Raw genomic sequence first — 16,778 nt, 5'->3', positions numbered from 1 at the left:
GTTGTCAAGTATTAACGACTATTAATCTGTTCTATCATTGATTATTACACATTTATTTGTTGTGTTAGCGTGTTAACGGGCCTGTAAAACTGCAGCAAATAAGAATTGTGTGGCTCCCTTCACAGTACACATGGCAATTAAACACGCTTGACCCTCTTGACCTCTCCATGTAATGTTCTCTCAGTCACAGCCACAGTAATGCAATCCTAAAATACGCTAATGTCGGAAATAAGTGCCTGAAAACCATACAGCGGTCTATCTCACGATCAGAACCCATTTGCTGTCGGTATCTCCAATGGCGCTGCACTTCCTCAGTCTACTGGGCTCCTGTATTTTATGCTGTTATGCAAGTGGAAACTTGACTAAATTACTGGGGGATATTTGGAACTGAATAGACGCGAGAACGTAGCGGTTGCAAGTCGATCCATTCCCGTGAAGATGCAGCATTTTTCTGCATTTTATTCTTGCCCCATAAAACGAGCTCTATGATATACTGGCATTATTTTAAAGCCTTTTTTTCATCACTTGGGTGCCTTTGGCGAACGCATTCAATCAAAGACAAAAACATCAGCCTTGTTTTTTCTCGTACAATGCCTTTCACAGTGTCAATGTGATCCCAAAATGCTTCCAATCAAAGATGCTCTTTCGAATGGTGAGCACCTGTCGCGTTGTAGGCAGCGTGACAAACACATCACGCTCGGCCCACGGAAACCAACCTATTAGATTCTGGGTAGACACAAAAAGCTGGAGTAATTCAGCGGGTCACACAGCATCTCTGGAGAAAAAGAGAGACCCGTTCGGGTCGAAACGTCGCCTATTCTTTTTCTCCGGAGATACTGTCTGACCCACTGAGTTACTCCAGCTTTTTGTGCCGACCTTCGGTTTGAACCAGCATCTGCAGTTCCTGACAACACATCAGATTCGGGGTGGCGGATAAATACCGGGCTGGATCTGCTGTGCAATACTCCGGCGTTAGCCCGGCCAAGCTGCTCATCTCCGACATGGCTATCTATCTCAGTGGCATCTATCTCACCGCCTCCTCCGTCTAAATATGATGCAGAATCTCCAACCTCAGAGGCGTCATTTGCAAAACACAAAGTTCTGGAAGAACTTAACGGGACAGACTTGGGAGATAGGTTCCAACCCGAAATATCGCCTGTCCACAATCCCTCCACAGATGCCGCTTGACCCGCTCAGTTCCTCCAGCGACTTGTACTTTGCTGAAGATCCCAGCATCTCCAGTCTCATGTATCCCCGTTAATGGGGTCGGGGGCTGGAGAAGCGGCGAAAGGGTTAAACAAAATCAGCATAACTCCTCCTGTGTGGGAGGCGCTGGGTGTAGAAAAGGAGGCGGAGAGTCAGAGCGAGAGAGGGCGAAAAAAAATCAATTGTCAGTAAGGAAATAGCAGTTTCCTGGGCAAGAGAGCGGAGAGGAGAGGGAGAGAGGGAGAGAGAGAGAGAGAGGGAGAGAGGCCGGCGGGTGCCGACCTCCAACTCTCACTGATCTCGGCAGCAAGTATTGCCCGCATCTCCATCATCCATCAACATGCAGCCTCCCGCTTAGAGGGACCGCGGATCACGGAGATCTATCTATCTCTCCATTACCCTCGGGCAGATACCGGTACAACCAGAAGAGCTGGGGTGGAGGAGCGAGGCTGGGCTGGAGGATTGTGGAGCCGGGGCCGAGATTCCCCCTCTCCGTCTCTCAGCTTAACACAAAAACGAGGGCAGGGCGCCGACGTTCTCCTGACTCCGGGTCACACCAAGGGACCCTGGCGTTTTACCGCAGCGGAGACCGACCGACCGCCTCCACCAACACCCACCAACATCGCCATTTAAACGCAGTGCAGCGAGATCAGGCGCGGTGCCTTCAACCAAACAGACGGGCATCTGCTCTTCCCAGAAGGTCTGGATTCATCCAGATGTTTGCCTTTTGCACTGAGACCGAACACGCCGTGAACATCTGCAAGATCCAGAGAAGAGGGTCTCCTTCTCCCGCCGAGCAGACAGAGTGATCCCACCACCCCCTCCCCCGACTCGGCGCCATCGACCTCCCCCCTCCCCCTTAGCCCAGCCATGGGCACCGTGCTCTCTCTGTCGCCCAGCTACAGGAAGGCGGCCCTCTTCGAAGATGGCTCGGCCAACGTGGGCCAATACACGGCGGTGCAGAACAGCAAGAACTCCAAGGACAAGAACTTCAAGCGCCACTCCATCATCTCCGTGCTGCCCTGGAAACGCATCGTGGCCGTCTCCACCAAGAAGAAGAACTCCAAGAAGGTCAACCCCAACAACTACCAGAACAACGTCACCCACCTCAACAACGAGAACTTGAAGAAGTCCCTGTCCTGCGCCAATCTCTCCACCTTCGCCCAGACCCAAGCTCCGGCCCAGCGGCTCAACCAGATCCCCGGCAACAAGATCGCCGCCTCCTCGGTGAAGAAAACCCCCCACGGCACCACCGGCGGCTCCAGCTCCCCCAAGAGGGTCATCGTCCAAGCTTCCACCAGCGAGCTGCTCAAGTGTCTGAGCGAGTTTCTCTGCCGCAGATGCTACCGTCTCAAGCACCTGTCTCCCACCGACCCGGTGCTGTGGCTCCGGAGTGTGGATCGCTCCCTCCTGCTCCAGGGATGGCAGGACCAAGGCTTTGTCACGCCGGCCAACGTGGTCTTTGTTTACATGCTGTGCCGGGACGTGATTTCATCGGAGCTGGCCACCACTCACGAACTGCAAGCTACCCTCTTGACCTGCCTCTACCTGTCCTACTCCTACATGGGCAACGAGATCTCTTACCCGCTCAAGCCTTTTCTCGTGGAGAGCTGTAAAGAGGCTTTCTGGGACCGCTGTCTCAGTATAATCAACGCCATGAGTGCGAAGATGTTGCAAATTAACGCGGATCCTCATTTCTTCACTCAAGTCTTCGCTGACTTAAAGAACGAAAGCGACCAGGAGGAGCGAGGTCGGATACTGATAGGATTAGACCGGTGACTGTTCGCCTGGGCCCTCAAGACGATACATCTACCGAGACAGCTCGATACACTTGAGTGCGCACCCTTTATGTTCCTTTGTTCCATTTTGGGGTCTAGTACAAAAGAGATTTATTTCCATGCTGCTAAAAGTGTTTTAGAACAAATATTTTAAAAACCGGTCCTGCAAAAACGGCACGTTTCCCCCCCTCTAACTCTCTCTCTCTCTGTCTCTTTATCTGAATCGCTCCAGCGGTATTGTGCATGCTAAGTATCTCGTGTCCCTGACATCATCTTAGTACAACTGACTAGAAAGCCACATGGCAAGAAAAAAAAAATCCATAAGGAAAATATCGAGTATTTGGACTTTTTTGGGGTGGGAGGGAGGGGAGGGTGGGGGGGTTTAAACGTTTCAAATAAGTATTTATCAACACGGAGACTTAAGGGTGGGGAGGGTTTTTTTTGTCGTTCTCGGATGCACGTGTCTGTGTTTCTCTCTGAACCAGGTGACGCGGAGGCTGAAAGGATGTGCCATTGTCGCGGGTCGTCTGTCAGATAGACTTCAGCTGTACATTCTAGAAGTGCTAATATATGAAGATGTTTCCCCAGTGCAATTTGTTATTTAAAAACAAGTGAAAATCTCTGTTGACCAAACGGTGTTATTTGTTGTATGTGTATAGGGTGTGTGTGTGTGTATGTGTGTGTGTATGTGTGCGTGTATGTATGTATGTGTGTATGGGTGACGTTAAAGATATTGGTGTCACGATGCTGTAAACAGCGGCGGCTGTATTTTACGTTGAAATTTTTTTAATTTTTATTTATTTTTGTACTGTGATGAATAAAATGCACTGATCATTCACGACCGATTGAGACTGCGAGTTTTTTTAAGGGGACAAACAGCCGCTTATCAGAGGCACGTACCTTGATGGTACCTGGGGCATAACCAGTTCTGGGCCATTGATTCAGACACGAGTTCCAGTCCAACCTCGGCAGCTGATCAATTTAGCACTGCTGGATTTTGTTTTACAAAATCTACTTTCAGTAATGTGATGAATCAATCTATCGGTTTGCACTGAAAGGTCCTCTATTGGCAAATTATCTTCTGGGGGTGAAATTTGTTGTCATTGTCTAGTGGGAGCCTATATATGAATCGTCGTTCCTCTGTTTAGGAGTGAAAGTAAATGTCAGTGGTGGCCACAAGCAAATAGCAAGTGCTCTTGGTGACACAGTGGCAGGCCAGGGTAGAGACACAAAATGGTACTGGCAGCATCTCTGGAGACAAGGATAGGTGACGTTTCGGGTCGAGACCCTTCTTCAGACTGAGAGTCAGGGGAGGGGGAAAGTAGAGGTTCCTGTGCATTTTGACTGTTCCACTGCCATTTGTGGAGTTTGCACGTCCCCTCTCTGGCCATTTGGGTTTCTTCCGCTTGCTTGGGTCACTATCTATATTGGCTACTGTAAATGACCCCGAGTAGAGGTAGGTGTCAGGGCAATGGGAGGGGCATGATAGGCAAGAGTCAGAATGGATGACAGGGAAATAAGTGGGGGAATGGGAACAACAGTCACAGAGGTCAGATTTATTTTTATATTCAACCACCAGGATTGCCTGACATTCTAACATCCAATTTAATCATCAATATTTCAACTGACCCTCCACCATTCAATAGACGATAGGTGCAGGAGGAGGCCATTCGGCCCTTCGAGCCAGCACCGCCATTCAATGTGATCATGGCTGATCATTCTCAATCAGTACCCCGTTCCTGCCTTCTCCCCATACCCCCTGACTCCGCTATCCTTAAGAGCTCTATCTAGCTCTCTCTTGAATGCATTCAGAGAATTGGCCTCCACTGCCTTCTGAGGCAGAGAATTCCACACATTCCCCATCCCCCTTAGTGTTTGATCCCAATTTGGTTTGGGAACAGCTCCAACCAGGACCGTAAGAAATTGCAGCGAATTGTGGATGCAGCCCAGACCATCACATAAACCAACCTCCCTTCTATTGATCCAATTTATACCTCATGCTGCACCAGCAAGACCAGTAGCATAACCAAGGAGGAGTCACACCCTAGTCTCTCCTCTCCTCTTCTCCTCTCTCGCATCAGGCAATAGGCATAGAAGTGTGGAAACGCACTCCACCAGAATCAGGTCGAAAACATTCACAAATAAAACCTGTTGCGAATGGCCCTGACCCCAGGCGACTCTTTGTATGACAGTCACATAAGTGGATCTGCAATCATGCATTACAATGACTTCACTCTGTAAACCTTGACTTCAATTCACATTATTCCCTTTATCATGTATCTGTACACTGGATGGCTTGATTGTAATCATGTGTTGCTTACCACTGACTGGTTTGCACACAACAAAAACCTTTCGCTGTACCCCAATACACGTGACAATAAACTAAACTCTAACTCAACTCATTCTGCATATTTTTCTGCACTGGAACGATTGTTCAGCAATAATAATACTATGTCATTGGAAACTCAGTTACAGCTCATGTATTTATTGTTTTTTTTAAAACATGTAAAAAGTTCAAATCTCTGATTCTGTATTGATTGTGTTTGTGACATCTGGATCAGAAAATGCTGCCAAATGCTGTCAACTTTGTAAAGGCAAATTACAAACAAAGGTACTTTCCCTGTCATTAAAACTACTATGTTTTTCGACATTCCACTAATTGTGTAGATTACTGGCATTCAGTCCATTCTCACGGAAAGATCAAAACATTCTGCCTGAGATCCTGTCTGCAATTGAGGAGGCAATAAATGGAGTCAAAAACAAAGGGTATACTACAGGGTCATTGTTGTTTAAGAGGATGCTAATTGACCTCTGACCAAGGTAGCCCTACCTACTAAAACCCAATACCATTGTTCTTTAGGAGCGTACAGATTATCAATATTCCATGTCAATGTGGGGGATTGGTGTAAGTGGGAATGGGGAATGATAAGAGAAAGGAGACACATTAATTATCACATGGTCAATTACTGTTTAAAGTGCTTGTAAGAAATATATATTATTTAAAAGTTAGCCTTTTATTTGGTACTATGGTGGAATCATTTTTTAATATGCGACCATGTCAATAATACATATTAGACAAACAACAATGTAACTCTAGTTAGATTACACCAGCAATCATCTCTGGGGTAAAGTCATGCCCAATGGAAAATCCATCTTCAACCTGACATTTTTGCAGCATTAGTCATGCACCAAATTATACCCCAGGTCATCCTCTGGACATTTCCTCCCTAAGTGACATTAACTGGAGCTTCTGGCTGCAACCTCTGACCTTTGACGGGCTGTCGCTGAAAGAATTAGGGGTGCATTACACCAATGATCAATGAGATGTCAATTAAAGGGACTCCATTCTGACAATAATGTCTTTTGGCATCTGCCATGTCAGGTCTTGATATTTGAAAGCTCGTCGCTGGATTTTTCAGCATTGATTGCAGCTCTTTTGTTTGATACACCAAGAAATGCATGCTTCAATCCCAGCTTCATTGATCAATGCACAGTGTAGCCAGTCAAGGCAAGACTCAATCATGGCAGAATAGCTTGCGGAGTTAGCACGAATGTTGTTGAGCTTGCCCTTGTCTGCATGGCAACCCATAGATGGAATATAAAGTGCTGGAGGAACACTGCGGATCAAGCAGCATCTCTGGAGAACATGGATAGGTAATGTTTCAGGTCGGGACCTTTCTTCGGAACATCACAGAAACGACACGGCATTTGTGAGTTTCTCGGGCAGCTTCTATAGGTGCCACTTTAGCATCCTATTCCTGGTGTTATCCTCCAATGCTGTCCCATCAAATGTTTGATTTATTTGCAGGTGACCCTCTAGATATAGAGCACAGCATACGGATGAAATTCAAAGATAGTCAAATATTTCTAAACATGGTTAAGAATTTAATAGACACACTGAGGAGAGCAAAACCTCACAAACTCTCTTTATTAAAGTGGCACACATCATATCCAAAACACTCTTTCAAACAAACATGATATTTGATAGTTATTCTTTCATAGGTTTTGAAGTATTGCGAGATTAGGACACAATTTAAGTCATGTGGAACTTCTACCAACAGTGACATTTAACGTCACTATTATAGTGACATAAATAAGTTATTTATGTACCTTTGATTGGGTTCCCAGTTTCCCCTGGAGATTTCTTTTGTAAGAAGTTGGGGTGTGGTGCTGGGTGACTTTGTATGATATGGTTGATTTAATTTGGTAGGGACGTCAATTTTTAATTTTTTTTTTGTTCTGAAATGTGATATTTAATCCGTTGTACTGGAACCATTTCAATGTTAAAATGAACCTGTTTTGATTTATTATTTTTTTCAGGGTGAGTGCATCATTGCATTTATTACCCGTCCCTATCACCGACCAGTAGACACTGGAGAGCCACTTTGCTGAATAGCCCTGCTTCACCTTTAGTAATGTTAAATAGTGCTGAAATATGTTGGATGAAATATTATCAGAATTTTAACATTATTCCAATTCATAGTCATCACCAGATGGAGGATGAAGGATTCTGAAGATCGGACCTAAAGATTAGATTGGAAAAGCAGAAACTGCTGGGGAGATCAAAGATGGGTTTTCCATAGTTCGGACAAATCACAGAGTACAAAGTACAGCACAGAGATGCAACTTGTATGAAAGTGGACCTACTGCCCCACAGCTCTTATGACTTGGTTCATCCCTGACTCCGTGTGCTGCCTGTGTGGAATTTGCATGTTCTTCCTGGGAAAGATTTTAATGTAAGAGCTCAATTGAAGGAGGGCGTGGAGTAAGGGGATTCTGTAAATCAACAGATAATTTTAGGTTGACTGATATGTTAAGAAACAGTAGGTAGACACAAAATGCTGGAGTAACTCAGCAGGACAGGGAGCATCTCTGCAGAGAAGGAATGGGTGACGTTTCGGGTCGAGACCCTTCTTCACTGCTCCCCCTCAGGAAACATTATTGGGTCCCACTGACTATTAGCGATTCATACTAGTGACTTGTGTGAGTGGATGGGTTGTAATGTATCCATGTTTCCTGATACCTATCCAGGAAAGGTCAGTTGTGAGGAGAACACAACAAGATTGGGTGAAGCAAATGGGAAGAATGAAAGTGATGTTATTCATTTTGGTAAGAAGGATAGAAACATGATTTTCTTTAAAAAAAAAAGTGAGATACTGGGATAGATCAAGGTGTGTTAATTCATGAACTAGCCCTGAGAGTTGTGGAGGTTGACTCACTGAGTGGATTCAAGCTGAGGCAGGCAGATTTTTGCATTGTCAGGGAGTGCAAGAGCATAGGCAAAAGAGTAGTGTCAGGCCAGGTCAGTTCAGCCCTGGTCTTACAGAATCTGGAAGCAGGCACAAGAGCATGTAGTTAGGAGTCAAGTCTACACTGACATCATTGTAAAGTGGGGGAAATAATGGTCGCATTGTAAGGAATTGTTTTTTTAGAGAGATACAGCGCAGAAACAGGCCCTTCGGCCCACCGGGTCCGCGCCGCCCAGCGATCCCCACACACTAACACTATCCTACACCCACTAGGGACAATTTTTACATTTGCCCAGCCAATTAACCTACATACCTGTACGTCTCTGGTGTGTGGGAGGAAACCAAAGATCTCGGAGAAAACCCACGCAGGTCATGGGGAGAACGTACAAACTCCGTACAGACGGCGCCTGTCGTCAGGATCGAACCTGAGTCTCCAGCGCTGCATTCGCTGTAAGGCAGCAACTCTACCGCTGCGCCACCGTGCCGCCCAACTCCATTGTTACTGGAGTTGTATAGAGACTGGTATTTTGATATCAATGTTGAAGGGAGGATATACAGATAATAAAGGAAATGGGCATGAATCTTCAAATGAAGGTTCTCTGTGGTTACATTAAGTCAGATTAGCTCAGACCCACTACAGTTTGAGAGAATGAGAGGTGATCTAACAAAAATATATAATATTCTGAGAGAGATTGACTGGGGATATTGTAATGTTTCCTCTGTCAGCTGAGTGCAGTACGAGGGACTATACTTCAAAGATAATGGATCAGCCATTTAGTACTGAGATAATGGAGTTATCTTCTTTCCATGTGCTATGAATACTTAGAATTCTTTAACCCAGATGGCAAGAGCTTCTGTGTATATTTATATTTGAAATCAATAGATTTTTGGAGACTGGGGTTAGAGAGAGCAGGTGGGAATGTGGACTTCATGGTCTGACTGCCTCACAGTGCATGGTGGGACTCTCACTGGAGATTGCAAAATGTCCATTGTCCCGAGATGTGGGGTGTATTAACAGAATACTATTTTGAACAAAAGTTTTTTTTATTAGAAACATTTGTATTAAAAGATTTAAAATGACAATATTAAGCACCAAAGTTGCTCCACTGTATGGAATTTGCTGATTTTGTATACGTTGCTTTTAACACCTAAAAGGGCAGATCAGATTTTTACTTGATAAGGATGTGCAAAATATAGGATGTGGTTGGTGACGAGTTTCAGCTCATTAATGCATGTTTTGTTGGCACAATGGATGATAAAATGGTTTTGCTCGGGTCATTTAGCTCTGAAGCCCCATCAGAGCCTTGAAGTAAAGAGATGAAACCCAGCCAAGGGTAGTAGTGACTGCCCATGGAGTCATAAACTCATGTTCATAATTGATAGGAGCCAAATTAGGCCATTCGGCCCATTAAGTCTACTCCACCATTCAATCATGGGTGATCTATCTCTCCCTCCTAACCCCATTCTCTTGCCTTCTCCCCATACCCCCTGACACCCACACTAATCAAGAATCTATCTATCTCTGCCTTAAAAATATCCATTGACTTGGTCATCAAGTCATTATATAACATCAATGAACCCAGGTGAAATTGAAATACATTGGCAAAATGTACACAAGCAAACTGTGGGAGAATCTTTATGAGGGGATTGGGGAGGGGAGGGGAGGGGGGGGGGGTCATTTAAAATTAAGGTGCATAGGAACTTCTTGCAGAGGTTGGTGATTATCTGGAATTCACTACCCCAGAGGGTTGTGGAGGCTGGATTATTTGGAACATAGAGCATAGTATGTACAAGAACAGCCCACAATGTCTGCGCTGAACATGATGCCAAGACCATCTCTTTACAAGCGCTTAATCCTCCCATTCCCTGCATATACATATACCTACCTGAAAATCTCTTAAATGCCACTATTGTATCTGCGTCAAACACCAACCATTGCAATTTGTTCTAGGCATTCACCACCCTCTGGGTATAAAAAATTGCCCCACTCATCTTTAAACTTTGTCCCTCTCACCTTAAAGGTCTGCGTTCTTGTATTTCATTTTTTCATATTGAGAAAAAGGTTCTCAATCGCTACCCAATCTCAGTCAAGTAGATATGGAAGTAGTGTTTGGAAGTAAATATGCCGTAAATAAGTAAATACGGAAGTAAATGTTTGAAAGATCATGGGAATTGAGGGCTATGGGGAACTGGCGCAGGTGGAGATGAGGCCTGGGATAGTTGACCCATGAAAAAAACAAGCAGTTTTAGCAAGTATAATGGGGATTGACAATATTCCAGCTGCAGCTCTCCAGAACGAATGCGGTTCTTGCCAAGCTGTTCCTGCAAAGTTAAATTCTGACATCCACAAACATTTGGAAAGTTGCCCAGGGATATACTGTCAACAAAAAGCAAGAAAATCCAAACAGGTAATTACTGCTCCTTCAGTCCACTTTCCACCATTAGTAAAGTGATTTAGAAGCAACATGTCACTAAGAACCTGCCCACTATGCACGTTCTGTGTTTATAGACACAAAGTGCTGGAGTAACTCAGCGGGACAGGCAGCATCTCTGGAGAGAAGGAATGGGTGACGTTTCGGGTCGAGACCCTTCTTCAGACTGAGTCGGGGGAAAAGGAAACAAGAGATATAAACGGGGATGTAGAGAGATATAGAACAAATTAATGAAAGATAGGCAAAAAAGTGACGATGATAAAGGAAACAGGCCATTGATGATAAAGGAAACAGGTGAGAATGAAAAGCTGGCGTGACTTGGCGGGGGAGAGATGAGAGAGAGGGGATGCAGGAGTTACTTGAAGTTAGAGAAATCAATATTCTGTGTTTAGTCAGAGAATTGGCCTCCACTGCCTTCTGAGGCAGAGAATTCCACAGATTCACAACTATCTGATTGAAAAAGTTTTTCCTCATCTCCGTTCTAAATGGCCTACCCCTTATTCTTAAACTGTGGCCCCTTGTTCTGGACTTCCCCAACATTGGGAACATGTTTCCTGCCTCTAACGAGTCCAACCCCTTAATAATCTTATACGTTTCGATAAGATCCCCTCTCATCCTTCTAAATTCCAGTGTATACAAGCCTAGTCGCTCCAGTCTTTCAACATATGATAGTCCTGCCATTCCGGGAATTAACCTAGTAAACCTACGCTGCACGTCCTCAATAGCAAGAATATCCTTCCTCAAATTTGGAGACCAAAACTGCACACAGTACTCCAGGTGCGGTCTCACTGGGGCCCTGTACAACTGCAGAAGGACCTCTTTGCTCCGAGGAGCATGCCACCAACATTGCCCTCCTCCTCCCCGCCCCCAATCTGAGGCTTGCAGCCAAAGGCATAGATCTGGTGCTGGCAGCATGCAGCCATCGTGTGGAGGAGCAGCCCATATAAAGACCACAGACTGCCAGCAATGCAATCCATGGACTCAGGTTAATCACTCACTCTGATACCTGTACCCTTTCTTCAGAGACTCTCAAATTTAGCCAATATTGGGCACACTTCACATTGCAGAAGAAGGGTTTTGTACAACAAATAAAGCAAGGTGGTTCTCTGCAAATTATAATGGAATAGTAGAAATGTTTTTTTGTATCAATTGTAACGTAAATATTTCTGTTCAGATTATATGTAGTAAAAGATCTGGTTCTGTATGTCTATACTAACAGAGCAATATTGCTCATCATGCCAATATATAATTCCATTCTGCACCATTTTGCAACAAGATGGTTTACAAAATCTGGATCATTAGACCCTTTGTCTGAAATCACTTACAGCTGCCTCTTGCTGCAGCTGGTGCAGCTCCTTGAGTTCTCCATTAATGTGTGAAAAATACACTTAAATTGATTCTAAAAGCTCTGCTGAGGTTTTCTGAAGTGCTGGTCAGGTTAAGTGCTAACCAATTGATGTTCCATCAAGGCCGGTATCCAAAATACTGAGAGCTTCATGTAAAAGCCCTGCCTAGAAAGAACGTGCGATTCAGATGAAATAAACCATATCAGGGCGTATGGATGAGTATGGTGGTTCTGTGGAGACTGAATGATGAACTGAGAAGTGCATCTAAAATTGAGCCTCGCTGGCTTGGATCTGGTGAGCTGTGGGCAATCACTCTGTTGAAGTAGAATCAGATTGGGGCATTTAATGCCAGCAAAGATCATCTGGCAAGTGGCAGTGAGGGGCAACAAGGAAGCCAAGAGGCAACCAGGTAAAAGGAGCAATTGGGACTGCTTGGGTGTGACGAGGAAGTGAGGGAAGAGGGATTGGTTGGGAAGAGGGCGAATGGGATTTGGTGACCTGGAAGGGGGCACGAGAAGGCGGAGAGTTTGGAAGTGGCTGCAACAGGAAAGGAGGATTGGTGACTGAAAAAGTTTGACCAAGAAGCTACTGGGTGGGACTGATAAGGAAGGCAGATAACTGGGTAATAGGGGTTTGGGAAGAGATGATTGGGAATTTGGGTGTTGTGGGGAGAGTGGGGTTGGGGTGGTTGTTGATGGGTAGTGAAGGATGGGTGTCAAGATTTAATGGTAACAATTGGAGGAGCGGTGATAGTGCAAACCAGTGCTTGGCCTCTTGTGCACAAAGGCCTATTTTAGGTATTGGCAGTGAGTGAGACTCTCTAGTCCTTACTACTGTAAGGGGGGTGGGTGGGGGGGGGACATACAGGCTACAGGCCAGCTGGCAACAATCATCTGAGAAACAGCCAAGTCTGTCAGTCTCTTACGGATACTTAGTGATGAGATATTCATTGGGAATTGCTATTTGGGATGGAATATTTGAAATTAAGTAACTTTTTCATATCTCCCTACATCCTCAGAAGCATACGGCCATGATTATTTTGTCTAATTTGCAGAGTTTGAAAACAGCCCATCCATCTACAGAGCCACACATTTGGAGAAAAACTGCTCATAATTCACCAATGAATCAATGAATGGAAAGACCAGAGTTGGCAATAGTCAGGTCGTAAGATAACAACATATCCATAGAGACTGCCATGTCACATTGGTGGTCACATTGGTGATCACAATGTCATAATAAAGAGAGAATGTCACAATTACAATGTCATGGTTCTGAGAAATTCTTGGTGATTCTTGCCTCTGTAGGATTCAGTGAAGCCCTAATTGGGAGCTTAATTGGATCTCTGATGAACGATAGACCCCTGCCCTTTAATCATTGACACTTTCCCAGGGAGCTGAAGGAATCATTAGCACATATCCAAGGACATCCTGCAAGTCTACCCACACTACGGGGAGCTCCAGTAATGACTGATACACTCCCAGGGATCCTCAATAAATTATGGTACTCTTCCAGGGATCTTGAATTATTGCCACACACACCTAGTAACTTCCAAGTATTGCCACACACCTGGAAGGTTTGCTCTCTGGATGAAAAAAAATCCTAGTTTGTATCTCTTCCCTCATGTAGTCATAAACATTTATTCCAAAAAAGCATTACTAAACATGATTAAAACAGAGTATTTAGACAATGCTGATACAAGGAACTGAATTTTCTGGAATCATGAGCAAAACACAAAGTGCTGGTGGAAGATAGCGGCTCAGGTAGCATTTGTGAAGGGAATGAACAGGCAGGATTTAATGTCAGGACCTATCTACAGACCCTTCAGGGGTCAAGATCCAAAACGTCAACTTTCCATTCGCTCCACAGATGCTGCCTGACCTGGTGAGTTCTTCAGCGCTTTGTGCTTTGATCTGGACAATGCTGTTGGCAGAACTTGCAGTATGGAAGCTGGTTGCTGTGATTCACGCCTTACAGCAGCTGTTACTCTTTGAAAATAATCATGGGCAGCAAAGTGCTTTGGGATGTCTCAAGACTGAGAAAGGTGCACAGCAAGTTCTGATAAACAGATAATGAGACAACCTGGGGATTTGTACCTGCTGCTGTAACTAGGATGCAGGTCAGTGTAGCAAGAAAACCTATTTATTGTTGAATAATTCATTATTCATCCACTCAAACACCTGATAATGTAGAGTACCACTCTGTTTTGTCTTGATTTAGAGATGTAAACTGTGGAGTAGATTTGCACCTCTGGCTTCTGATAGCAGCAAGATTCCTAATGAGTAAATAAAATTGATTGGAAGAAAGTAAAACTAAAATTAATTTTGAGGCACATTATTTTTTTTAAGAGATACAGCACAGAAACAGGCCCTTCTGCCCACCGAGTCCATGCCAACCAGTGATCCCCCTACACTAGCACTATCCTATACACGAGAGACAATTTATAATTTTTATTGAAGCCAATTAACCTACAAACCTGTGCGTCTTTGGAGTGTGGGGGGAAAACCAGAGCACTCAGAGAAAACCTACGCCATCACAGCGAGAAAATATCAACTCTGTACAGACAGCATCTGTAGTCAGAATCGAACCCGGGTCTCTGGCGCTGTGAGGCAGCAACCCTACCACTGCGCCACTGTGCTGCCCAAAACTTTTCTTTAATAATGAAGAACCTGACAAGTCTGCACAGAGATGACATGATTAATGAGGGGGTGTCAGTGGAGAGACAGAGTTTGGTAACTAGGTTAAGAAAGCTGAGCTTCCAGTCAAGTTTTGGGAAGTGAAACAGACTAATTAGTAAGATAGATGCTGCCAAGCGTTCTCGTCACGTGTGAGAAGAGGAAGGTGCACTGATGCGTGTGATGACACACAATCTTTATGCCAGCCTTTGTGACTACTTGCGGCTGTTAATATGGTGGTGGTGATATCCTAACAGGATGCCCCTGGCCCTTCCAGCAGCCATCTGAAATCTCGCCTGCGAGCTGTTGATGTAGAATAATGAAAGGAATAACATGATAGAAGAACCAATGTATTTGCTTCATTGTTGCCATGGAGATATGTAAATAAGTTCCTTTTTTTGTATTTTACATCCTCTGTTTTTTGTTCATTTGGCTTGGCAGTGAGAGCATAATGTCGCTTCTCATTCAGTGCAGCGAATTGTGGATGTAGCCCAGACCATCACACAAACCAACCTCCCTTCTATTGACTCCATTTATACCTCACGCTGCCTCGGCAAGGCCAGCAGCATCATCAAGGAGGGGTCGCACCCTGGCCACTTCCTCTTCTCCCCTCTCCTATCTGGCAAAAGGTATAGAAATGTAAAAACACACACCACCGGATTCAGGGACAGTTTCTTTACAACTGTTATCAGAGAACTGAATTATCCTACCACAACCAGAGAGCACTGCTGAACTACTATCTGCCTCTTTGGTGACCCAAGGACTATCCTTGATCGGCTTTACTTTACACTAAACGTTATTCCCTCATTATGTATCTATACACTGTAACTAGCTCGATTGTAATCATCTATTGTCTTTCTGCTGACTGGATAGCATGCAACAAGAGCTTTTCACTGTGCCTCGGTACATGTGACAATAAACTAAGTTGAACTGATTACCAGAGACAACCTTGGCCTGCTGCCAATCCCAGGCCCATCATGCATTGCTCCTCCTCCTTGCTGTCTGATGATGTGACTCCTGTACTGCATGATGCAGGTTGAGAACTAATTTGGTTTAAAGATCTAGTTTAATGTTTTTATCTACTCCTACAGACAAGGCCTGTTAATTTAAAGAATATTCATTTATTTTGTTGTTTCTCTTTCCCTTTCTGAACCCTGTGTTAGGTTTTATGATATTCCTCATAAAATGCAACACAATGTTCAGAAATGGAAAAAGTAGCTACAAAAATACATTTGAACACGATTGAATATTATGGAAACAGGTACCCAGTAATGTTTTTTGGGCAGTTTGCAATTGTTTCTTTCCTTCGTTTTTCCTAATGCAGTTGTATCCTGCTGATCTCTGAACAAATTTGATCCAGTAAAATGTCATGAGGTATTTCAGATTTTTTTTTTTACAACCACACAGCCAAAGAAAGACAAATTAAGACAAATTAAGACATAGGATGAACATGTGGAGAAAAGGTTAAGTCTTGTGGGGACTTTTAGAGAAAGAGAAAGGAGCCGAGAGATTTAGGGCCTCGGCAGCTGAAGATTACATCAGTCATGGAATTAAGTTTGTGCTGATAGAAAAGAGGTAAGTACTGGAGGTCTACAGAGATATCAGACCATTGTACAACTGGAGAAGATTGCAAAGGCACAGGTTAGATCAAGGAGGTTTCTGAGCATAACAAGTATTATTGGAAGACTGAGTATATTAACTATGTGTTCTATTTTATAGGAGGTGTACTGATGCACTATAATACATACTTTGATTATGCAATATACAACTCAGCAGCGCATGCCTTAAAGTCTGGATTAATAAATAATACTGTGAGCCATAGATGTTACTGACATAAATTGTTTTCTGGAAAACAAGATGTGGCATGGCATGAGTAATTAGGTAAGTAAAAGAAAGAAAAGTCTATGAGCTGCATAAGCGCTGACCTGGAAACGAAAGTAACACAAACTTGTGATTTCCGGCAAATGTGAAGATGGTTAAGACGACTGCCCACGCAGTTAGACAAATGAAAATGTGAATAATCAAAGAGCCAGTCTCCAGATCAACCCCGGGCAAGGGAAGAGGGTTGATGAAGTGAAACAACAGAAACAAAAGG

At 44.2% G+C, this 16,778-nt stretch overlaps 1 protein-coding gene across 1 annotated transcript; it reads left to right on the top strand.

Moving 5' to 3' along the window:
• The first annotated feature begins 777 nt into the window (after positions 1-777).
• Positions 778-3,339, top strand: LOC144607677 (cyclin-dependent kinase 5 activator 1-like). The gene has a single exon (XM_078424687.1). The coding sequence runs from the start codon at positions 2,077-2,079 to the stop codon at positions 2,983-2,985; it is 909 nt and encodes a 302-aa protein (XP_078280813.1). The 5' UTR covers positions 778-2,076; the 3' UTR covers positions 2,986-3,339.
• Positions 3,340-16,778: the final 13,439 nt, after the last annotated feature.

This window comes from Rhinoraja longicauda, chromosome 29 (genome assembly GCF_053455715.1).
Source record: "Rhinoraja longicauda isolate Sanriku21f chromosome 29, sRhiLon1.1, whole genome shotgun sequence".
NCBI classification, from domain to species: domain Eukaryota; kingdom Metazoa; phylum Chordata; class Chondrichthyes; order Rajiformes; family Arhynchobatidae; genus Rhinoraja; species Rhinoraja longicauda.
Note: the sequence above shows the minus strand (reverse complement) of the source record. Positions and strands in the feature narration are given on the sequence as shown.